Source organism: Ixodes scapularis, unplaced genomic scaffold (genome assembly GCF_016920785.2).
Source record: "Ixodes scapularis isolate PalLabHiFi unplaced genomic scaffold, ASM1692078v2 PGA_scaffold3__209_contigs__length_174095766, whole genome shotgun sequence".
Taxonomy (NCBI): Eukaryota; Metazoa; Arthropoda; class Arachnida; order Ixodida; family Ixodidae; genus Ixodes; species Ixodes scapularis.
In genome coordinates, this window is record NW_024609868.1 from 20,589,805 (window position 1) to 20,614,016 (window position 24,212).

Consider the following 24,212-nt stretch of genomic DNA (forward strand, 5'->3'; position numbering starts at 1 on the left):
TTTCAGCCCTGGGGACTCTGCGGGGAGTGCTGCGGCTTATTATTGGTTGTGTTGCGCGTGCCGGAGGAGTTTTTCATTCGGTTCGGGACTGGTTGATCGGAAGTTTGTCGATCGATGCCCCGCAAAGTCTTCGGAACGAGACCCATAGCTCGTGGGATGAATCAGATTTTACGAAGGCATCCGTTCTGGTGTCACACGCCGTGGCTTCACTGCCAACTAATCCGTGCCAAAAAGAGATAAAATAAAAAGCCTAGTTTTAAAGAAAATACAAAAGTTTTTTTGTTTTCTTTTAGTCTATACTTGTTTAAGTATTAAAACCGTAGCAAAAAAAAAAAAAAAAATGTCCGGCTTTTCACTGAGCGTTCCTAATTTTGCCTTTGAAGGCGAAATTATACGGTAAATCTGGAGCGAACGAGCGGGAAATTTCGCATGTTCGCTTTTCGCTCAGCGCGCGGCGACAAAACGGTGGTTGTTGACGCCGCGCGCAAAGCGAGCGCGCCACTGGACAGAGTTCTTCGAATGGTCTCCGCCAGTTCGCTTCGTGAAGTCCGGCTTTTGTGGAGTGAATTAAGATACGTGCATGGGAACCTCGAAACCCATAACCTGCAAATTCTATCCGCACGGGAACGCTTAACGTTACATTTATTATGCTCAATGTCCCAGTACAGATCACACTTATAGGTACAACAATTCTTTCGAGGCCATCGTCTTTGTTTGTTTGTTTTACGTATAGAACTTTTTTTTTTCTTTTTTGTTTACTGGGCGCGAACAGGTTAAAGATAACGAGTATTCTATGGTTCCCATGATCCCCAATCTTGGAGCTTCAACCGCACCTGCACGGTCGAAGCTCACATTGCGTCGAAGCATTACAGAAGCCAGCGCATTCGCTGGTCGCGTGAACCAAACTATACTTTGTTTCGTTACAACGGAGCATATGGAAAAAGGCTACGGATTTGGTGAGCCAATAAGAGCGTCGGAGAGAACCACGTGACGGTGCTTCGTAGTGCTGACAGCGACTCCACTAAACGAATCCGTTCTCAGCCAGTGACTGACGTCATTGCAGCGTTGTAGAGTCAAGGCGTCACTTGCATGGGTCACGTAAAAATGCCTCCCGAGAGCTACGCCCATGCGAAAGTACTTTGTCCAATGCGCTTTGTGTTTCTTTCCTTTTGTTCGTTCTTTCACGCGAGCGCACTCCTGTTTGTGAAGCCTCTCGTTTATTCGAACTTTCGTTGTGGTTATGTCTGTTCGCAAACCGAAGTGTCGACTGCCAAACCACAAAGATTTTCGTTGTTTGTTGGGTTGCGCAGCGCACGGGCGACCGTTGGCCCAGCTGCCGCGATATCGGAGTTGGGCTTTGCCGCTCTGCTCGTGGCCTTGCGGTGCAGCATAACTCCCCGGGCAGCGGAGTTTTGTTATAAAAAAAGTGGGCCCCTGTTTTGTTTTTCTTCTAAAACCTAAGCTTATATATATTTTTATCTCGTCCAAACACACGCACAAACACACACACACACACACACACACACACACACACACACACACACACACACACACACGCACAAACACACACACACACACACACACACACACACACACACACACACACACACACACACACACACACACACACATACACACACACACAGAAAAAGGAAGACCAACTTCCGTATCGAACTCATCTTTAATGTTTGTTTCGTCCACGCCATGTGGAGAAAAAAAAAAGAAACAGAAAAAGAAATGTCCCCGTTTCTCCTTCTGTTTCGGTCTCTTCGACTGTTCGTTTTTCACATCTCCACCGCAGTCTTGGGTCTTATTATTTTCAAGAGCAGATGCACTCAAACGTGGTACAATCATACGGTCTATCGGGAATCGACGAGGGCTAAGACTGCCGCGACCCAATAAGAGGGAGGGAGCGAAACACGTGATAGCTATTTGTAAAAGAAGTAAGTGCACTGTGACGATGCGTTGTCACGTGTTTTGGATGACTCGCCGCGGCCGTAGCTTTGACCGTCCATTTTCTCGGGGGAAGCACCAACGGGTAATAAAGGCTGATTCGGACATTCGTATTTGAGTGTGATCCACGGCGTCACGATCGCTTGTGACTGCTTAGGGCGACGAGATCATTCATATGGCAACCAAGATCCGCGCAGCACTTCGCAGCAGAACGCTAGGAGTCAGAATGCAATCGATCACGCTCAGATGCAAATGTGGGAACCAACCTGCAAGGTGTGTCAATAATAATGTATTATTGATTCTTATTCGTGTCCCGTTGAAGACGTCGACCTTTTTTTTTTTTGTTATTGTTTTCTCCCAAGGCAAGACAATATTACGAAGCCAAACCGTTTTAGACCAATGCTCCCTAAACTCTGAAATCCTGCAAACCCCCCCCCCCTTCTTTTTTGACCTGATTTTGGGCAATTTTTCGATTTCATTGCACGAACAGAATGCGCAAAATCGACGCCGAAATTTGATTTCACAGGTAATAAAGTCGAAGTAAATCATTCTCCAGCAAACCACAGTGACAAAAAAAAAAAAAAAAAAGAGAGAAGAAACGCATGCTAAGGGAAATAACTTGTTCGTTAAAGCACATTTTTTTCTTCTTTTTAAACGGGGGCGAAGTTTGTTTATTGGAACTCTCTATTTAGGCTTGTCGCCCTGCGACCTGTACTTTTTTTTTTCATCGACGTTACCGTCCGCAAGCAGAGTTAATGTTTCTTTTTTTTTAAATTTTTTTTTGCTTTGTTCTGCAACCTCCCTTGGGCTCGCGACCCAAAGTATAGGAAACGCTGTGTAGCAAAATAAATTGGTGGAAACAAAAACGTTAAACAAAACGTCACGCACAAAAAAAAAACAAGAAAAAAAAACCGGAAGTTTTGTTGTTGTTTTTTTTTTTTTTTTTTTTTCAAGTTACAGGTAACGCTGCTTACTGCTCATACATCGTACAAAAGACATGGTGCTCGCTGCAGGAATGGTGACAGAATTATGTGAGGGCGCGATTCGAACGTGTGTTCGAAGCATGTGTTGGCTTCATACATGTCTGCTGACAGTCTTCTGTACGCTGTAGTACTAGCTGGCAGTCTGACTTCGGCTTTATTGTTAGCTCCAAGTACACTCCCTATTCGCAACTTTCACGACCTATAGGGGGCGCACTGGTGCCTATCAAAATGGCTGTCATCTGGATGATCGTCGTAGAACAGCGGTGCGAGGCTGGGTCTGCGACGCGTGAATAATTCTAGTTTTGCTATATACGAGCAGTATCAGAGCCTTACGTTATTTTTTCACGTCAGGAAGGTGTAGGCAAGCCCTTTTATTATGAGGTCAATCATCCAGGAGCTAGGGAGCGCGATTCTCACACCGCGGTACCACTATCGCTGAAAGTTGCGAATTAGGACGAGCCCGCACGGTCTGGTTGGTGAATAAGGTAACCCGTGGAATCCAACTGCGAAGGAAACCGGCATTCTAGGGAGCCTTGGAATGCCGTATAGGTGCACATGAAGGCACCCTACGGCATTCCGGGTTGTTTTCGTGTAGGGGGGTGGTGCAAGTCGCAAGAAATGTGCCTGTTTCTACTTGCAAAATGGTGTTGCACGCCGTGAACCCTGGTATGGCCGGTGACAACGTATCCTTCTCGTTGAGGTATTTCTTCGAAGAGCTTTAGAGGGACTTTGGTGGGAGCTTTACTTGGCCTTGTGTCCAGATTATGTAAGGAACCGTCATCTTCTGTCCGGTTTGAGCGTTGATCCGAAAAAGAAAAGGATCCAAAAATGAGCACGAAAATAGCTTTTCCGTAATGCCTTGTCCGTATCCGCTCTCTTCACAATAGAAACCAATTGTTGGTTGGGAAGGATTTTCGACCAGAATCCCCAAGAATTTAGTACCGCATAGGGGACTCGTTATTTTTCTTTGTATTTTTTAAGTGACCACAGCGCGGTGCGCGAAAGCGTGGGAACAGCCATTGTGGGGTGGCAAGGCGTCCTGCTCGGTTTTTTTTCTGCACTCCCTTCAATTCGAAGCTGATTGTGCGGTGGAAGCTACTTGAACACAGTCACACGTCTATATTTGGGCAGCGCTCGTCCTGTCCAGTTCCTTCTTCTGTCCTTGCAAAAATTCGCGCTGTTCCATTATGAGTCTATATTTCCCCACGTAACCACGCTCTCCACGTGTAGAGAAGGGGTCACGTGATGAAAGGAAGGCCGCTTATTGCTCCGGAGAGCTCCTCGTAGCCCTTACCCCACTGTCAGCTTCCGAATCATCGTTACCCCCGACCTGGGGTTTTTAATCGTCTTATCTCCCTTTTTTCGTCTCTCTCTTTCCTAGCTTTCATCCGTGGGTGACGATATGTCCCCCTAAGGATACGTTTTTTTTTTCTGTCAGAGCGAACTAAACTGCTTTCTATCCTAATGCGAGCTCTGCCTGGCGCCTCGGATATCCTGCTCGTCACGGAAATCGCCTTCATAATCTGAGTGATTTTCTTTTTTTCCTCTTGGGAGAAGGAGAGAGAGGGCACGTGGCTTGTACATGACGTCATCCGAAGGGCTCTCCGATGGCCGCAAGAATGGAGGGGAAGGAGGAGCTCCCCGGTTACCAGGACTCGCTTTTGTGTCTCACAGATTTGCCCGGACGTCGCTAGTCTCTTCCCAGAAGATTATAGAAGATTAACTCGTCGCGCGAAATTCCTTTAAAAGCAGCTCTCTCTTTTCTCTCTCGCTATCTCTTTCATTGTGGTCAAAAGTACGCGATGTGACGTCAATGCAAGCCATGTAAAAACGGAAGTTTTTTTTCCCGCGTTGTTCATGTACGTGATAAGAAAGGTAAAAAAAAAAAAAGAAATAAAGACAACAATATTTGCGCAAACGGCAGCTACACGTGAGCAAACACAATAAGGTGTTGAGGCGTAGTTTTTAATTTTGTTGTTCGACCCGCTCGAAATGCCTGGAAACCGAACAGATGAGTTGTAACCGTGCCCGCGTCCCGCTTCGTTTTTTTTTTTTTTTTTTTTTTTTTTTTTTTTTTTTTTTTTTTTTGTAGTTTGATTTAGTGTTACGGTCTGGCAGCGCATGTTTCGTCATTGACTTCATTCGTATGAATTAAAATTGCCGCGGCATGCGTCCAGCAGTCGGTAACTCCGACTTTCTAAGAGCGCTTGTCCGAGTCCAAGCAGTGTGTGCGACAGCGCAGCTGTGCGCCAAATGTCAATTCGAACAATATAGCATCCTCAACTTTGTTCGAATAGTTCCGACTTTCAAGAGCGAGCGAAACCATATTGAAAACTAACATTTATCTTGAGGCGTATTTCATAGGCGACGCTGTCTTGCACTTGTGAGACGCACTTCGCTGTCGAATGTCCTTATGCCAGGATCATCTCCTGCACCCCGGAGACCTGGCACACAGGCAACCTTTCATTGAGGAGGTTCCCTCCCTAAAATAATAATCACCGTCTTTCAACGGAAAGAAAGCCACAATAATATTGCAACGCGACAGCAGTACATTTTTAACCTGTTCGTCGCCATTGCAACCGGACCCGTACTGCTAAGGAGGGCGGTTTCGCTCCAGAGCGCGGCGCCACTTGTACTGCTCCGGCGCGCCCTCGGAGCAGCCGAACAGGGCTATAGCTCCACACCAAGCCAGAACTCAGAGTTCCGTTGTCCAAACTTCGGGCCTGCTTTGAGAAACTACTGTAATAAACGTGACCACCTTAGTTATTGGAAACAATTATTCCAACCAAATGCAAATTTTGTTTTCAATTTTTTTTTTTGTTGATCTATTCTAGCATTACAAGCCGGATATGAAATTTCAATCAGTTTTGTGCATTACTATTCTTGCAGTGAAATCGAAAATTTTTTGTCGTATCGCGAAAAGCCAGGGGAAAGGAAAAAAAAAGGGGGGGGGGGGAAGGTTCAACGCGATACTTAGTATTTTTGCGGGGTCTCACAGTCGGAGAGCTTGGGAAGCGCTGTGTTACTCATACTCAGTATGTCGCTTGGTATTGTGCTCTTTCGTTTCTTTCACACTTTCACGGTACACGCGCAAAATCGTTGGTGAAACATCGGTATCGTTATCGGAAATATCGGAACGATCTACTTTTGTTAAGATTGCTCCGATAATCCGCTGACGCCTTTGCGCATGCATCGTCCTTATTCTTTACAGCGTCTGCTTTACCGCACTGCACCCGGGAGCCAATCATAAAAACTTGCTGTTGGAGCCAACCATACAATAATGATAATAATAATAATAAATCATAATTTCGTTTGCTTCACAAACAAGATGGGAGACACGACAAAGAACTGCAAATTGGCAGCTTGACAAGGTCTTGGCAGAAGTCAGCAGAAACAATTTCACCTAATTGAATGAAAGGCTAAACTTCTATACCTTATTAAAGGGCATCGAAAAAGAGCAAACGATAAAAAAAAAGTCAGGTTATTAAACAAAAATCTAGAGGCGTGCTGACTCTAAAAGAAGCGCTTTGCGTCTACTTTCCCGCACAACACTCGGAGAGCCAATCACCGCAACTTACGGAGGCAGCCGAGCGAATGACGATGTCGAAACATATCTTTAGACCAAAAAACGCAGCCTGAGTTGTGACATTAAGCAATGCAAGCGTGTCGTTTTGCATTGCTTAATGTCACAACTCAGACTGCGTTTTTTGGTATAAACATATGTTTCGGCACTGTCATTCGCTCAGCTGCCTCCGTAAGGTGCGGTGATTGGCTCTTCGAGTGTTGTGCGGGAAAGTAGACGCACGGGCTTTTTTTCAAATGCTGTGCTTTCCTCATTCGTTCGAGTACAGTACTTTCGCAAATCACGCGTTAATTGGCACTCCGTGTGCTGTGCGGTAAAGTGGAATCGCGTACCAAAACTCAACCTGCTTTTTTTTTTTTTTTTTCTCGCGGGTTTAGAGAAACGTTAATTGTTTATGCAGTGCATTCGGAAAAATGCTCGCGGAGTGATTAGTTTCGTAGACCTTGACATAAGACGCGCTTCTTTGTTCATGAAAATAAATTAGTGATTACACTAGCTTGATCGCGCCGTCAAAAACCGGGGAGCACATAATGTGCTGGGAATGAGCTGGGCATATGTTATCTTTTTGCCTGTGATGGTCACGTGATGTCATACGACATCGCGGTGTCATGTGACGTCATAATGTCACTGTTCTTCATGACGGTTTTCTCATAAAATTCGGCTGTAAAGCTCATTTTGAAAAAAAAAAAAGAAGAAAAGCCTTGTTTTTGTGTGCATTTTTATGGGGGAGGGCGGAAAATTTTTGTTTATTTTTTTTACCAAAAAGGGGGGCAGGGAAGTAGAGATTCACACAAATTTTCTAAATAATCAAATAAATAGAAAAAAGCGTGGCCTTACACTCTAAGAAATGCCTGCGGTCCTACTTACCCACAAAACATTCAAAGAGCCAATCTGTTCGATCTACGAAATGAGCTCGGCGAATGATGAGGCGGAACATCTGCTTAGACCTCAAAATGAAGTCTGCGCTGGGGCATTACGCAATGCAATCATGACGCTTTGCATTGCGTTAATGCCGAAGAGCAGACTTTCTTCTTAGGTGTAAACGGATGTTCCGCCTCATCATTCGCTCAGCTGATTCCGTAGATTGAAGAGATTGGCTCTTTGAATGTTTTGTGGGTAAGTAGGACGCGCAAGCATTTCTTAGATTGTAAGTTCGAGTGCATGCGCTTCCTAGCATACGAGGCTGTTTTAGCCTGATTGAAAACCAGAATCGGTTGACCAGCCTGGTAACATTGTTCACAAAAAAAAAGAAAAAAAAGAAGAGGTTACAAGGCCAGCGCGACATCGCTTTCTAAGGACCGACCATTGGCTACTACGTCGTCCATCCTCATCTGGAACCGTGTCGCCGGTGGTGTGGTGTGTCTATTGTTGACTCCGAGTCGGGGGACGGGGGGTCATTCGTAGGGGATAACCGGGTCGGACTGTCCGTCCAGCGCCCCTTTAGAAATCTTCCGCCCGCTTCTCCTTTCTAGCGACTGGAGGAACTGGTTAACGGCTCCGAAACACCGGCCGGCGTTTAGGCGACGTCGTCGCCTTTGTGGTTGTGGTTAGCGCGGATCGAGAGGCGGGTGTCCAGGCAGGCCGCTGCCGACCTCTGGGCGCCCGCTGCCGCCGCTGATGGTACTCGTTTTCGGATTCTGGAAGGAGGCGACCAAAAAGGGGTGCGGGGGCTTCCTGCCATTTCCACATCTTTAACCTTCACTCGACTTTCTCGGCTGTGTGCAAGGTTCTCGCCGCCGTTTCGGTCTTTTCATGTTTGTACACTGGCAAGGAAGCGGTGCTGTAGTTCTGAGAAACGCGGGATAGACGCTGTTCTGTGTAATCTACCGCGCTCGGGAGAGTCACGAACGCTTGACTTTGGATTTCATTTGACTACGTGCCGCCTCGGTGGCTCCGAGGCGAGAGCGCTGGCCTACGGATCCCCATGTGGCGGGTTCGAATCCCGGCCGAGGTGCCCGCAATCTGACGGAGGCTTATTGCGGAGGAGGCGCCGTGAAACCGAGCTTTCGCTTGCACGCCAAAAGATCCCCAGGTGGTCCAAATTAATCCTCAGTCCTCAGCTGAAGCGTGCCAGATGCCCGTCGTTGGTTTGGCACGTAAAACCCCCAAATTTGTTTGATTTGACTACGTGACTCCCATGCTGTGACTTGGCACTTCTGGTCCTTTATCAGTTGGCCTCGTTTGGTTCATTTGACGTGGCAGTGAGCTTTCTTATTTTTTAATTTATTTATTTTGGTGGTTGGCTAATGGCTATGTTTGTTTCGTGTTTATGAATTACGGAGATTGTGTTTGCGACGGAAAGAACGAGATATTACTTTATTTTCCGGACTGTAGTCCACACCCAGTGTATAGTCCGCAGAAGCAAATTTGGGGTAAAAAAATAAGTTTTTTTTTAGATAGTCCGTACCCAGTGCATAGTCCGTACCTGGTGCTTAGTTGGCACGAAAATATTCTCATGCACGGCACACCTAGACAAATGTCTGCTTTCTTAGCCCAAAACGTCTCGTCATAATGAGCGATTTTGGGGAAGAACATTCCTGAATAGTCCGCATGCGTAGGTAGTCCGTATGCGTAGGTAGTCCGCAGAGCCTAAAATTTCAACTTTTATACATGTACAGTCCGCGGACTATAGCCCGGAAAACACGGTAATAACGATATGCGCACACTATGGAATCGGTAACCCTCCTTCGTGTTGGTGTTCGCTCACTAATGACGGCCGGAGCGTGACCATGAACACTAAAAATCGTGGACTGATTCGCGACTCTGAAAATATTTTCTGTGCTCCGATGACGCCCTCGCGAACGGGAGTCAGACATCATATATGATAATGTTTTCTTTTTTCACGAAGAAAGAAAATTTGGTCAGACAAGGTTTTCTTAGTCACTAACGGCTTAAGAAACGCAGGGCGTGGCTTATCACGTTCACGCTTCCTGATTGGTCCCTCGACGTTAATAACGACTAATGCCGCAATTTCATTGGCTACCGAGCGATAATGAGATGCAATGAAATGGGGAGACCACGCCCTTCTGACTAGAACCGAAGTATTTGGGGTGCCTTTATTTCCCGTAGTTCAAAACAAAAACATTTTTTTTTTTTTTTAACACAGGGGATTTAAGCGACCGTGGAGTAGAAGCCTAATGCCGTACGCCGGGGTTCCGCGTTCCGAACGCGTTCGACGAGTGCAGTGGGGACAAAGGCAGCTGCTAGCTTTCCGTCTACCCCCTAATCCTTCCAACCAGGACTCGGCGCTTCGACGCGCCCCCGCGCTCTCCCGTTTCCTCCTGTTTTTCTGCCCGCATAGGTGACATTTTTCATGCGCTTTCAGGATGTCAGCTTCAGACCTCATTTTATAACGTAAAATCGTTTTCCTACAAAGTGTATGCAAATTTTTGTCGTTACTGGTGTAATTAATTCGACTGTTTTGCGAAGAACGTTTTATCGGGCACGCGCGCAGTGTTTTCGAGGATGCTTCGGAGCGTTCACAACGAAAGGAATATTAAAAGATCATTATGGCGGTACAGCAACCGACAAAAACTAGGAGTATTAGCGTCAGGTTTAGTAGGTGTTTCACGCTGCCGACAAGCGGGGATCTTTAAAAAAAAAAAAAAAAAACACAAATACAGTTGATTTAATGGCGAGAAACAGGAAAAAAAAAATGTTTGATTGTCAACCCACAACGTCAACCCGCCTCTTTGTACGTCCGCACAAAGACGACAAAGAGAAAAGGAAAAAAAAGTTAATTCATGCACAGAGACACATATCTAGACACTATCTATCTTTTGTCCTGTTCATGTTTCAGTCTAAAAACTCTACGCATATTTGAGAGCTAACAAACAAACAACAAAATGGATTTGCGCCACCAGGCTCTTCGCAGCCCGTTCAGAACCAGCAGTTAGCGGAGCTCAAGGCTGGGGGAATAAGACCTATTCCGGAAGAAAAATCGTGTTCATCCGGCTCCGCCGCAGAAAAGAGAAGGTCCGTGACACAGCGCGACGAGCCAGCATAGAAGACGAGCTCCTTCTACGACTGGCTCACAGACCACTACCCTCATCGTGATTTGAGAAAAGAAAAAAAAAAAAAAAAAAAACATACACAGAGTGCCAAAAAAACGTCGCGCTTTTTTAGCGAGGATCAAAACCTCGAGAAAAGCAGGCAAATGGTTAAAAACCAGTGCCCCAAAAGTAAATCCTGGAAAAGAGCAGAGATGGAAAACGAAATCGCGGTCGGAAGCGCTCGTAAGCGAGCGAACAGCAGCCAGTGAAAGTTTTTCCTCGGCGCGACCTTGCTCCACTTCCGCGTCCTACTAGCCCACACTACCCCCCCCCCCCCCCCCTCTCTCTCCTCCTCCTTGTTTTTCTCTCCCTCCTGGTCCCCCTCACTTTCATCTCTCCCCATCATCCGTCTATCCTCTCCCCAGGTCCGCCTCTCCTTTCCTACCTTCGTTCGCTCTCTTTCGTGCGGCGCGTCGCCGGATCGAGAGAGGAGGCACTGATAGGCGCTCGCTCATTGGCCGCCGCTTAGTAGGTCACCGAGCGCTTTTTCCTTTTTTCTTGCTTGTGCTTTTGCTTTCTGTTTCGCGCGCTCGCGCTTTTCGTTTTGTTTCTTTCTGCGTATGGCTTTTTCTTTGCTGGCTTTCTTTCTGCGTTTGGACGGCTCTTTTTCTTTCTCTCTTTGTTTCTTTCGGGTCGCTCGTTCTCTCGCCGGGGTCTGCCGCGCCGTCGGCGTGCCTCTCGCCGCCGCGTGCTACTTGTTGACTGCCGCGCTGCGTTCACTATCGTTCGCCGTCGCGGCTCGTGCGGCAGCGTGTCGCTCGACGTCCCAGCGCTCTTCTTAATTTTTCCCGCACCCCCCCTCCACCCACCGCCCGTTACGACTTCCCACTCCAAGTTCCCCTCTTCCGTCGTGCTCGTGGGATCGGCCCGACTCCGTCGTCCCTTCGATCCTCGTGCGCGCGCGGAGGCATCGCGCCTACGGAACACCCGAGTCTCGCGCTCGTGGCTCGTCGTCGTCGCCGGCGATCCATCCGTCCGTCCGTCGCCGTCCCACCCCCCGCGCTGTGCACGACGGCAACTGGAGTTTTCGTGCCGCGCGGCGGCGGCGGCGGCAGTGAGTGCTTGTGCCAAAGTGTGTTCTCCGTGTCCCGTGACACCGCCAACCTTACCGCGGATTTGCCGCGCGCTGGGTGCGCGCGGGAGCGCCGACACCATGCACGTCTTACCTGACGGCTGAGGATTCTGGTGTCTCCACGCGGGGCGGCGGCTGCCAGGATTTGCCGCTGGATTATTCCGTCGACTCTGTTGTTGTGTTCGTGCGCCTGAATCTTTCCAAGTGTGTTGTTGTGTGGCCGTGAAAGAAAGTGTTTGGCAAGATGATGTCCCCGTTCATGGACGGCTCCCCGTTCTACTTCTCGCCCCCACCAGGCGCGTCGGGCGGGCCCCCCGTGCTGAGCTCTTCGGCGGGGCCCCTCGTCCTCAGCTCGTCGGGGGGCCACGGAGATGGCGGTGGAGGTGTCTACCCGGACGCCCCGGACACCAAGGAGGGCATCGAGGAACTCTGCCCGGTGTGCGGGGACAAGGTGTCCGGCTACCACTACGGCCTGCTCACGTGCGAGTCGTGCAAGGGCTTCTTCAAGCGCACCGTGCAGAACAAGAAGGTGTACACCTGCGTGGCGGACCGGAGTTGCCACATCGACAAGTCGCAGAGGAAGCGATGTCCCTTCTGCCGCTTTCAGAAGTGCCTCGACGTCGGCATGAAGCTCGAAGGTGAGTGCTCTGTTTCGTTACTTGTTTTTGGCGTCCTCTCTATGGCTCGATGCTCTCTGTTCGCGCGTGAAACAAGACAGTCACGTCAAGTGTTAGCGCCGTGTCCCTTCTTTTTTTTGTCGCGAAGTCGTATGGAACTAGAAGCGGCGACATCGTGTTGGGACAGCGCAGGTGTTCAAACGCCGGAGGACAACGGTAAACATCGCGTAGCTACCGTGTCGGCGCCCTGTCCAGGTTTCATTTTCAAATAGTACTACCGGCTTCTTTCTCTTTTGTTCAAGACTAGCAGATGTCATCTCCGAGAAATTTAAAAGCAGGGTATTTAGCTTTTTCTGGGAGTATAAACGGTTTCTTTAGTAACCTTAGTGTTGAGTTCTAACTGTTCCCGAGTTAGTCGGTAGTGTCATTGTCGAAAACGCGGGAAGTGGGAACAAACGTAGTCGTGTAGGGTGTTCCGAATATTGTGGCTCGGTGAAAAGTAGTTCTCGCCGCCTGTGGTAGCACGGCTGGCAAAAGTAGGCAAACATGGCGTTTTGATCGAACTGACAACAAGACGAGATCGATTATTGGGCGCTTCGGGTCGCGGCGGGACTAATGATATCCCGATGCGTGATTCGCTTGGCGATTGAACGCGGCGATGTTTGTCACGTCGCTTCTTCCCCGCTCGTCCTTTCACCCCGGCGGCGAGCTTGGGAAGCTTGGCAAAGGTTGCTCGTCCCCGCTTCAGACCAGTACGTGTCGTCTGCCAGTTAGGCCGTCCCGTAGCTGAGCGCGGCCGTGTCTTCTTGTTCGGTGTATCAAATCCGCGGTTGTCGCCGTCTGCTGAAGTTTTGGAACAGTTTTCGTTCCTCGCATAAAATTAGCTGGAGTCGTCGTCTGCTGAAGAGCGAAAGTTTAGCCATTTTCGTTCACCGCGTCAGGTCCGCAGTTGTTCGTTGTGTCAGCCATTCATTCATTAGCGATGTAGAGGGGAATCGGGACAGAAGAGATCCGCAGTTGTCGTCGTCTGCGAAAGTTTGCCTATTTTCGATCACTGCGTCAAATCCTTGGTTGTCTGCTAGTTCCGTCGTCTCGCGGCTGGGCGCGGCCATCTTTACCAAGCCTGGAAAGTTGGGCACTTTTCGCTCATCGCGTCAGATCCGCGGTTGTCGTCTGCTACTTCAGTCGCGGCGCTGCTGGGCGCTTTCATCTCTTTTCTTTTCTTTTTTTTTCCCCCTCCCTCTCCGTGTTATCATTTTTCGTTGCGGGGTTTCTCCCATCTCTTCTTGCTTTCGCTTTCACTGTAGTACTTTTTGCTTCCGTTTTATTTCTTATTTTTTTTGGTGCCGACACTTTCTCCGTCCCCGAAGAGATATTTGTCGTCGTCTGGAGGCTTGGTGTTCTCGTCGGGCCTTGGCTGCTCGTCTTTGCCGACGCAGTTTCTCGCGCCGTTCAGCTTACGAATCACGTGGCCACAGAGTACCGCTCGGTTTTGTGGAACATTTCGAGCGGGCTTTGGCGATTCTGGGGCTGTCTGTCACGACCGCACTCGAAAGTTAAAGCGGATAAAAGGATGTAAGTCCTGCTGTTGGCCTGTCATTTTTGATTCGTGTGAATTTTGAGCAGTGCGGTGATTTAGGGGTTAGAGAAGGCAGGCTAGACAACTTGATGATCGCCATTTTATTGCCGTTGTTTACAATGGGGTAGCTTTCCTAATTTCTTTTTCTACGCGGGCTATTAAGATATGTTTTCTTCGAGCTTTGATTTCGAGATTATTATTATTTTTTTTTTTAAATAACAGTCTCAGATAAAAAAGAAGAAAGAAAAATAAGGCGGGAAGAGAGGTTTGCTACACTGAGCGTCTGTGGCTCGCGAGCACGCTCACGAGTGACTCTAGTTGGCAGCGGTAAGCTTCGAACGATGATATGTCATCGGTAGTTTGCTCGCGGTGACCACTCTTTGCGAGTGATCGCACTTCGACAACCTGAGGCTTTACATTGTTGAAGCGCCGTTGGAAGATACAAACGCCGAGCGACGTCGTCTCTCAACGTTCAGCAGGAAAGTTTTTTTTTTTTTTTTTTCTCTAAGGCTCTTTGACTGCTCTTGCTGTCGTCGTATTTATCACACTGAAGTTTCATAAACATGGAATCCGTCAGGTTGTCACAGCTACTCAAAGACGGCGCCAGATACACTCGGGTCTGCTGAATCTGCTTTCGGCTGTTCACATCAAAAGAAGCTTTCACGTTTTTGCTTCACGTTGCGCCATCTGTGTGTAGCAGCGTCAACTAGACAGTCTTTCCGATCTTCTTCCCCTGTGTGCATAAGAAAGACGAGGCATCTTGTGGCTAAGGCGTTTCTCCACAAAACTTACACCCATGAAATTTGGGTTTATAAATGTACCACCCGAAAACACTTTTTTTAAACGTTTTTTTTTTTTTTTTTTTACCCAAGAGTGAAAAAAAAAAAAAGAGGGAAAAACGAGCCTTCGGACATTTTCGACGTTTTTTGTGCCACCTTGTATAATTCTTTTTTTTTTTCGGAGTCATTCGTGCGAATACCAAAACATATGCTAGATCGTCGCCGGCTTATCGTTGCAGATAAAACAGTTGTTCCACTCGCACGAGAGGAGATACATTTGCGTGAGATTGTCGCTCGACCGTTAGCAAGCTCCACGGATAAAATAGCTCTCTCCCTCGCTCCCTAATAAGTGGCCTTTATCGCCGGGGTTTCGAGAAGAGATTAACCGTCCGAAGAACTTCGCTTTCTCGCTCTTGCGCTCGTGGGGGCGCCTTGTTCAAATATCGACAACGGGTAGTCCGGCTGGCCGACCCAAATCCGAATGATTTAAACGAGTCAAGGTTCGGTTCAAGTCGGTTTAATATAAATAAAACTATATATGCACAATATCACGTCCTCCCTCGTGTAGTTATGGTCCTCGTAATAGTCCGCCGTCTTTGATCACGCGTAACTCTCGTATTTCGTTTTTTTTTTTTTTCCTTTTTATTGTATACGTGGTTGGCATGTGACGTCGGTCCGTCCCTCTTTCTGGTTGCCGGAAGTGCCTCGTTAACGCAGCGGAAGCAACGCTCTCCTGCGTGAACATAATAAACCACGCCGTGCGTTTCTTAGGTTATCGCGGACAGCTCGCCTCGTGATTGGTTCATTAGCATTCTTATCGGCCAATGCCGCATTCCCATTGGCTGCGAAGCGATAATGAGATGCTTGAAGGGAGCGCTCGCCACGCCCTGCGTTATTAGGTTGTCGGCGACTGTACATGGCAGATTAGGGAGTTGTAGTAAATTGTTTTTCTCCTCCGCTACGGCATCTGCAAAGAAAACGCCGCTGCTGCGCATGCGCGTCGCCAGCCTTGTCTGCTTAGTTCAAGGTCTTGTGGCGGATTACGGAGCGCTATCCGGGTGCTTAGCGGGCTGCGGACACGTTCTGCTACTAAACGGTTCCCTAAAAGTCCCTACTACCGGTGTCTCCGATAACGGTGCCCGATAACGATACGATGCACGCGCAGTGGCGTCAGTGGAGTGTCTGATGTCGTTATCGGACTCGTCCGAACGATCTACTGCTAAGGCTCCCTAACGTGTCGGTAAGTTATTCAGAACGCACGTTTTGGTGGATTGGATACCGAGAGGCCGATTCTGTCGAAACTTCGCCTGCCGGGTTTGCCTTGTCGTAACATTTTGAAATGCTGGACTCCGTGGTTTAGATTATTATGTGATATAAATAATTTTTGTATAGAACATAACGACTTTCGCCGTACAAATAGAAAAAAAAAATATATCGCATATTAGCAAGCGATATACGAACTGTTGTCAGTCAAATCTAAGTAATTAATCGGTAGCCTCCCGATATCGAAAAAAAAAACGCGCACTCCTGCGTATGCGGAGTAGGAAGTTTTAGCAGATTGTCTTTGGACTGAAATAACGTACCGATAAAGATCAATCTGTCGAGGGGACCCCAAAAAAATGTCTGCTAATCTAAAATATCTACCGGCGATATTCACTTTGTTCGCTCATTTTTCTCTTTTTTTCAACGATGGAAGTGTTAGAGATAGTAAGATCTAGCACGCGCGAAATCCCACTTTTAAAGCGGTTCTTCAGTCGGGAGAATAGAAAAAGGGGAAAGCCGGCGATTTCGTGTTTCCGCTGCCGCGCTTTGTGCGTCCCGTGTATACCACGGGGTTCACCGCTTGTTTCAACATATTTCAGTAGTTGGAGGTGGCCGTACTGTGCCGGTTCCCCATCGCATGAGCCAATGGCTACGTTCACATGGATGCGACAACAGCGCATCGGATCCACTTCAACCACTAAGTTTACATGGATTCGGATCGACCAGCAGCGGCACCTCGCGTCGAAGGATCACAACGCAAACCTCGTGACCTTCAGATTGTTTTCGATGTGTCCGGTTTGCCTAGCGGCAGGCGAAGCAAAGCTCCCATAATCCCTCGCTCGAGCACTCGATTCGATCCGCTAGCGTAGACATGGAGAGTCTCGATTCGGATTGACCATCTCAAACCACCCCGTCCCAGTGGATCGGATTGGATCCGATCCGATCCGATCCGAGTTGTTTATTACGGACCGATTCGATTCGTTAACTGGATCCGATGCGCTACAGTCGCATCCATGTAAACGTAGCCAATGACGTTTTAGCGAACAGCGGTCATTTGAGCAAATTAGCGAATGACGTATCACATGGGGCACGCGTTAAACCCACACGCCCCCCTTCGTTCACGCCGCTTAGCAGCGACAATCTGCGGTGGCTCATTACAAAAACGTTGACCCACCTGGCCCATCCGTACGCCATTCGCTGAAGTGTCTTTCGATGAAAAGTTGGGTGCGAGGGACTTTGTTCGCTAAAACGTCGCTAGACCAACTGAGTGCCACCCACTGTGCCGCTCCCGTTTCCCTTTTTTTCGGAATGAAGGCAACATTGGTGTGAGTTAGTCTTACGACTAAAGAAAGAAGTGAATTCATGGCGGCTGTTCCGCCATGCATTTATAGTGCTTGGTCCTGTCCCTTCTTTATCGTGCCCAGGTATTTTTGAGGCGCTTTTTCAGTTAAACGTGTACCAACTAGCCCACTTAGCCATTTTACGGCTGTTCTCTTTTGCATCGGGTGGTGGCATGCGCCACCTAGCGGAAAAATTTTCTTTATCCAAGCCCTGATGCAAAATGGTTTTGGTGCTACTGGATACTTATTGCTACATGAAATCATGTCTAAGCGAATTTAATCTCCACTCTTTTGGTCTCTATTGAGCTACATGGTGAATGGATCATTTTAGAAAATCGCCGGTTCGGGAGGTTCTGGTATGAAAATACGTGAACACGCGCTCGAGGGAGCGCGGGCACTCCCTCAACCAACGAAGCAAGATCCGGCTGGCTCTATTGAGCTGTAGTGACCTACGTTCGACTTCTCCAAAGTCCCTTTTGTTCCTACAGATCCTTTTAGAAGTTCAGCGCCACCTAGTGGTTCAAATGTCAGTTTTAATTTTCTTATGTCAATGGCGGTTAAAATGTAGCATATATTCGTCAATGGCAGACGTACGAAAGTTAGCGTTCTTCGTTGTACAGTTTACTTTCTTCATTCGTTTCAGCTTCAATGGTGTCAAGAAACTGTCACTTTGTGCGGTTAAAATGTAGCATATATTCGTCAATGGCAGACGTACGAAAGTTAGCGTTCTTCGTTGTACAGTTTACTTTCTTCATTCGTTTCAGCTTCAATGGTGTCAAGAAACTATCACTTTGTGCAGGGAGCGCTTATGGCTACGTTTACATGGATGCGACCGAAGGGGATGGAATCGAGTGTGGACCAACCGCTCGCAATCCTCTCTTCTCCACTCTTACTACCCAATCATTGTCGTCACATCTCGATTCGATACGCTGTGGTCGCATCCACGTAATCGCAGTCTAATGGTGCGTTTACACTTGCGGAATCGCAGACCGATCCGCGACGGCGGCGAGCGGATTTTAGAGCCGGATGGCGAAATGCGCTTGTCGGTGGTGAACAATTTGTTTCTGTGCGGGATCCGTATCCAGATTCTCCGCCTGCAACGAGTCGATTTGGCCACCCGGCTCCAAAATCCGCCCGCGAATTCGCAAGTGTAAACGCACCGTCACTTGAATGAATCTCTCAATAGTATTCACCACATTGTATTGTCGTGAGCTGTCTGCGGCGTGCCGGAGCCGAGCATTCCAAGGAATTACATGACACCCTCCAGCACAGAAGCTTCCCAGTCTTGTCAGCGCACTGAAGTCTGGTTCAGGCAGTAAATGGCAGCCATTAGCGTGTACAGATATGTTAACTTAGGTGATGATAGTCATCGACGTAACCCTTCTGAGGAGCTTTCTTTATCTCCTTCCTAATCCGCGCATTGTACTTCGTCCTCGAAAACCTCGAACCCCGTTTTCTTCCAGGTGGCTCGCTCTTTTCTAAAAAGTGGATTCGGTAGAACTTCTCCCAAAGTTGTTTTTGGCCCTATCCTGCGTCGTGTTCAGTCCCGAAATTCGTGCAAAAGAGCCCGGCCCTTCTGCGCTCGACCAGCTCCAAGGGTGAAAGAAACAGTACGCTGATAGAAATTAGGCTTTTCTTTGTAATATTTATTTTTAGGGGTATGCGGTTAATTTCACGAAATATTTTATTAAACTTTCAGTACCTCGGGAGTAGCCGAGCAGTGAGTGTTCCTTTCCACGTTTCATGTTCCTTCTTTACCTTTCTCTTTGTTCCGGAGTTTTTATTTGCGATTCTCTTTGTGGGACCCTTTCTTACCGAATTTCAAAAAGGAGGAAAAAGGCGCGTTACTTCCTCTTCAAGTTGACAAAGGACAGCGGGGGTGGACACACCTTCCTTCTTGGCCCTGCCTTTCTGGGATGCCATTCATTCATTTGAGCGAGCTTTGGCTCTCGCTCTACCACTTGTGAGACGTCGCCTCCAGCGTTTAAATGTGCAACAAGTTAAAAAAAAAAAAAACGCACAAAAACACCAAGAAAAGCGCACGCCTAGATGAACAAATATAGCCGGAAACCGTCGCTGAAAACAAACCGGATGTTAAAGGGGAACCGTTGCTGAAAAATTCAAACACACCCGAACTGGCTTTCTGGTTAGCTTCGGTGGTTTAAACGCATTTCCGGAATAACCTGGCTTCACTTTTCCAGGCATGATATTTAATATCTCTGAACTCAAAGTATAGCCTTGTGTAACTTGGAAGTGGAGCAGGTGAATCACGGAGACAAGCTCACCGATTTTTTTTTTAATTCTTTTCGTATGGAGGCTGTCGGATCATGCGTAGCATACATCAATTTATTGTCTTTAAATTCAGCAGTTTTATAAAAAAATAAAATGTCCGTTTTGTAATATTTGTTAAGCTTATTAGGTATATTGCTCCCAAATTAATAATTGCGGGTGAGTGTGTTCTGTGGTTTACTCTCGATGCAACTAAAGCCTAACTGAAAATTTAAGGAACTTGAAAAACAGGAATAAATTCGAAATCTTATTAAAATAAAAAGCAAAAGTGTAAATGCCGAAAATCCGAAAGTACATGCGAGACAACGCGGTGCCTGAAATATTCATATTAGCTCGCAAAAAACAAGCCTTTTTATCTGACTAAGCTTTTTTGACGTTCATTTTCCACGTCTACACGTTTTGTAACCCGTCGTGAACAAGCATTGCAATTGACGTCACATTTTCAGCGTGGCCAGTAGGGTCTCGTACCAAATATAAAAATTCAATAACTGCGCGAAAATTTCTTGACTCGCCATTTGGGCTGGGTAGCGGACATTTCGTCGAACGCCGTTTCATCGTATGAACGGACATTTCATCGAACGCCGTTTCATCGAATCGTTAAGGGCTGTTTCATCGAATTTCTCTGTTATGGCTCTGTACCGAGTTTTGGGGCATAACAGTGCTTTATAGATGTTTCACTTGGCATTTGTTCAGACGAAGGTAGTCACTTGTGAAATTGTTTTGAAGGTGGTGTCAAATTACTAAAAATAAAAGCAATTGGCAAAAAAAGAAATAAAAACAATAGGTATGCGACTTACTGAAAAGCTTTACTCATGTACATGACTGCAACCACGACACTGCAAATAAAGGACAGTCACTTAAAACACTTTTAAGTGTCTGCTTTCTGTTTTTTTTTTTTTTGTCTCATTTTTAATCGTTTCATGTGACATGGAGAGGGGTCATTTTTTCATGGAGGCTTTCTTTTCAAAGCAGGATATATTCACGATGGAAGTTATCTCGTCACTGCACCCAGTAATATAAAAACAGAAAAAAAAAGAAAAAAAGAAGAGAATTCGATGAAGTTGTGTATAAAAATTAAAGTAAATTCCAAAATATTAGACTGTAACGTTGTTCAACGAAACGGCTTTTATATGAAACGGCGTTCGAGGAAACGGTGTTCGATGAAATGTCCGGACCTAATTTGGGCTGATAGATCGATACTATCAAAATTTCGCCTCTAAGCAAGTGTTTCGCGGTTTGACTTGCGGATTGTCAGATTTGCTCCGAACGATTCCCGCCCCCTTGGACTCTCGCATTGAGCTCGCGCTATTTAATTTCCCTGCTTTCTCGTAACTGAAAACAAAGCAGGACCAATACACCATTTTTCCCCCCCCCTCGGTAGTTGTTGATATTTGCCGAAACGAGCGACGGACGACCATACCCTTGTGTCGGCGCTTCTCGCTGTCTGTCAAAAGCGCCGCTTTCGTGCTCGCGCTAACTGTGCCATGCAATGCATATCTGCGCGCACGCACGTACCGAGCGCGACACAGTTAGCTGGAAAGAGAAACCACCGACTTTTTTTTTTATTATTCTCCTTTTTTCTTTTTCGTCTGAAAACTTATGTTCGGCCAGGTGACGGTGGAACGAATGAGGAGGCTAGAACCCCTCAAAACTACCCCAACCCTCTGCCATGTCAACTTCACGTAACCGTCGAGAGGTGCGCGTAGTGACGCGGTACGGTCGCGGCGCTGGTGAAAATGGAGTGTTATACCACCGAGGAATGTCCTTGTGTGAGGTTTCAACCAAGGGGGCCGAATTTCGCGTTGGACCACAGCCTTGATGGGAGGTTTCTATAACCCACCCCGTGGAAAACAGCGAGACAACAAACACACAGACAAGCCGCGGATGTCGTGTTGGCGCTAACCGTGTCACCCAGTGTACTTGCTCGATGTCTCGCACACACCCGTGGAGGGACCGTGTGGTGTGTGTGTGTCACGGGGAGGGAGAGGTTACGTGCGCGGCTTGTTGTAGTAACCCGTTTGCAAAGCGCGCGCGCGTGCAGCGGCAACCCGTTCGCCGCCGCGGCTCGTGTGCGCTCGCCGGCGTGGCATAAACGAGCGCGCCCTCCCTTCCTTCCACATGGCCTCTTTCTCCTCTCTTCCGTCGCTTTCGCTGCCTCCTGGGAAACTCGGCGTTGGCTTCGCTTTCTCCCGCCTTTCTGTTTTCTTGTTTGTTGCGGCCGAGCGGAGTGCCGGCTCTCCTCTTGAACTTGGTGCTGGTTGCCGGCGGCTCTTGCTGCGCGAGGCGGACTTGACGCCGCGGAACCCAGTTTCGCGGTGATCGCGCGGAGGTAGAGGAGCTCTGTCTCCCCGGGAATGTCGGTCAGCGGCGTCGTCGTCTCCGAGCTCTGTGGGCCAGCAGGCCAGCGGCTCGCCGCCGCTCCGGGCGTCCCGCCGCGGCATCGGCGGCCCTTGGCGCGCCGCGCGTGGCCGTGGACGCTCGCGGTGCTCGGGAGGGGGAGGCAGCGATTTGGATATTCGCCGAGTGTCAGTCGGCGATGGATATATATATACATTCTCGTAATGCAGCTGTCCAGCGTCACGGTAAACTGATCGAGAGCAAGATAAAGTAAGTAGGCAGGCGAGCTGGTTGAAGTTACACATTTTTGAAAACCGGAGACGACGGACGAAGAAGGGGACAACACACAAAACGTCTCAAAACGCAGCTAAAAATTTAGTAGCTGCGTTTTGAGACGTTTTGTGTGTTGTCCCCTTCTTCGTCCGTCGTCTCCGGTTTTCAAAAATGTGTGATCGAGAGCCTCGCCTTTTAAACTCACTGGATCCAGTGGCTAGTCTTTTCTTTATATCAAAAACCCTGGCGCGTGTTTTCCTTTTTATCATTTTTTTTTTCGTCCCACACAGCGTTTTAAGGCCCGTTCACACTCTTGCAACCGAGTACGACCGAGAGAGACCAGGTCGGTTTATGTCTCTTGCGACTTCTTAGGACCAGCTCCGCTGCCGGGCATCCGGTCCTAAGAAGTCGCAAAAAACTTAAAAACCGGTCTGGTGTCTCTCGGTCTTACTCAGTCGCAAGAGTGTAAACGGCGCTTTAAGCTTCGGAAAACACGAAGCCATTCCAGGACGTTATAATTACGCTGCATCTTTACCGGTATTTACAAGAAAAAAGGCCCGCCGAGTCTTTAGTTTTCCTCAAATACGGTTTTAACCGAAGGACACCGAAATGACGATCGAAAGAAGTTTCAAGTAAAGCAAAACGGCCTTTCGGGGTTTATTTTCGCCGGTGAGTGCGAACTTTATTTGTATCTGACGACGAGTTCGCTACGAAGCACCATGGGACGTGTGCCTTGTCCATTTCTGGCGAGCCTTTGTTGGCAGCAACATCATCTAGTTCCGTATTGAGTACTGCTTTTTTTTTTTTTTTTGTTTCCTTTCTATGACCTTGTCGTGAGCCGTCTTGATTTATTTTGCAAATGGAAGATTGTCCAAGTACGCGATGGGGGATCGGTGGCCGAGTGGGCTCGCTAGCGCACAGCAGCTCTTGGAGCACATGGAGCGAAAGCTCGCGCTGAGACCCTTTTCTAAATTCAGTGCCATCTGGTAGATGAAATAGCAGTTTACCGTTTCCCGTACTAATGGTGGTAATCGACCTGTAGTGTGTAGTATTTTGCCGGGCGCCATCAATTTCGCTAGTCACTAGCAGTCGAGAGTATGTGTTTTTACCTTACAATTCTTTCCGGATCTTCCAGTTTCGATGGTGACAAGTATGCAACTAATAAAGGCGAAGTACCGACCCACATTGAAGCCGTGATAAAAATTGTATACATCAAGGGGCTTCAGAGCCGATTAGCTGCCGCCAACAGACTGACTGAACCCCTTTTAGAAATTAGTGCTTACACAGCTCTTGTTTTGAATTCCTGCGTTGCATTGTACTAACGTGTCGAATGTATAGGTGATTTAAAACAGCGCATCTGGCCGTCGCCATGTTCTTGCTCGTTTGAGGAAGCACGTGGAATTGTTAGCCTGCCAAAGCCACCTTCCCACGCACGCTACACGTGCTTGAACGCATGGGGCACCAGTCCGGACGCCATGCTTGCAAACGTGTATAGGCCTCGCATCACCTCCTTCCGACAACGTTGCTTCGAACTACGTTACTATAACAACTCCGTTGGGAAACTGCCGTAGAGCCTGCTCCGAAAAAGTAGCACCGATCCCTACTCGGGTACCGATCTAATGGCGATCGCAGCGCCGCCATTTCTCCCGCAGCGGCCACTCGGGGAACTACACGGCTGCTTGTACTGGTTCGGGAGTATCGCATTCGATAGCGTCCACTGTGGCTGTTCTATTTTGGCTTTAATCGGCCATTTTGGCGCCGAAACATAAACAGCGGAAGGGGTTTCAGGGATGCCACCCCCGTCTTCCAAGCGGACGCGCCGCGAATCACTCCCGAAGTTAGGATGCGCCCAGGTCGGGGCGCTCTACTTGAAATCACCGGTGATACAGGGTTGTGTAAAAACAATATTAATTGTGCCACAAAACCTTGTGAACTAAAGATTTTAGAAGACATCACACGTCTGCCATTGTGTACTAATCTCCAACAAAAGTTCCTACAAAAAGAACTTTTTCCGTTTGTTTTTACGCAAAAACATGCTTCCTGAGAGCTCATGGTGACCACAGCAAAGAAAAATGATTGAGCCACTATCTTG

The 24,212-nt window shown here is 47.9% G+C and overlaps 1 protein-coding gene across 1 annotated transcript in view; it reads left to right on the top strand.

Moving 5' to 3' along the window:
• Positions 1 to 24,212, top strand: part of LOC8030821 (nuclear hormone receptor FTZ-F1) — a 246,011-nt gene that overhangs the window by 79,231 nt on the left and 142,568 nt on the right. The window contains exon 2 of the mRNA XM_042292332.1: positions 11,940 to 12,281. Coding sequence (XP_042148266.1) covers positions 11,940 to 12,281 — 342 coding nt within the window. The remainder of the gene's footprint in view (positions 1 to 11,939; positions 12,282 to 24,212) is intronic.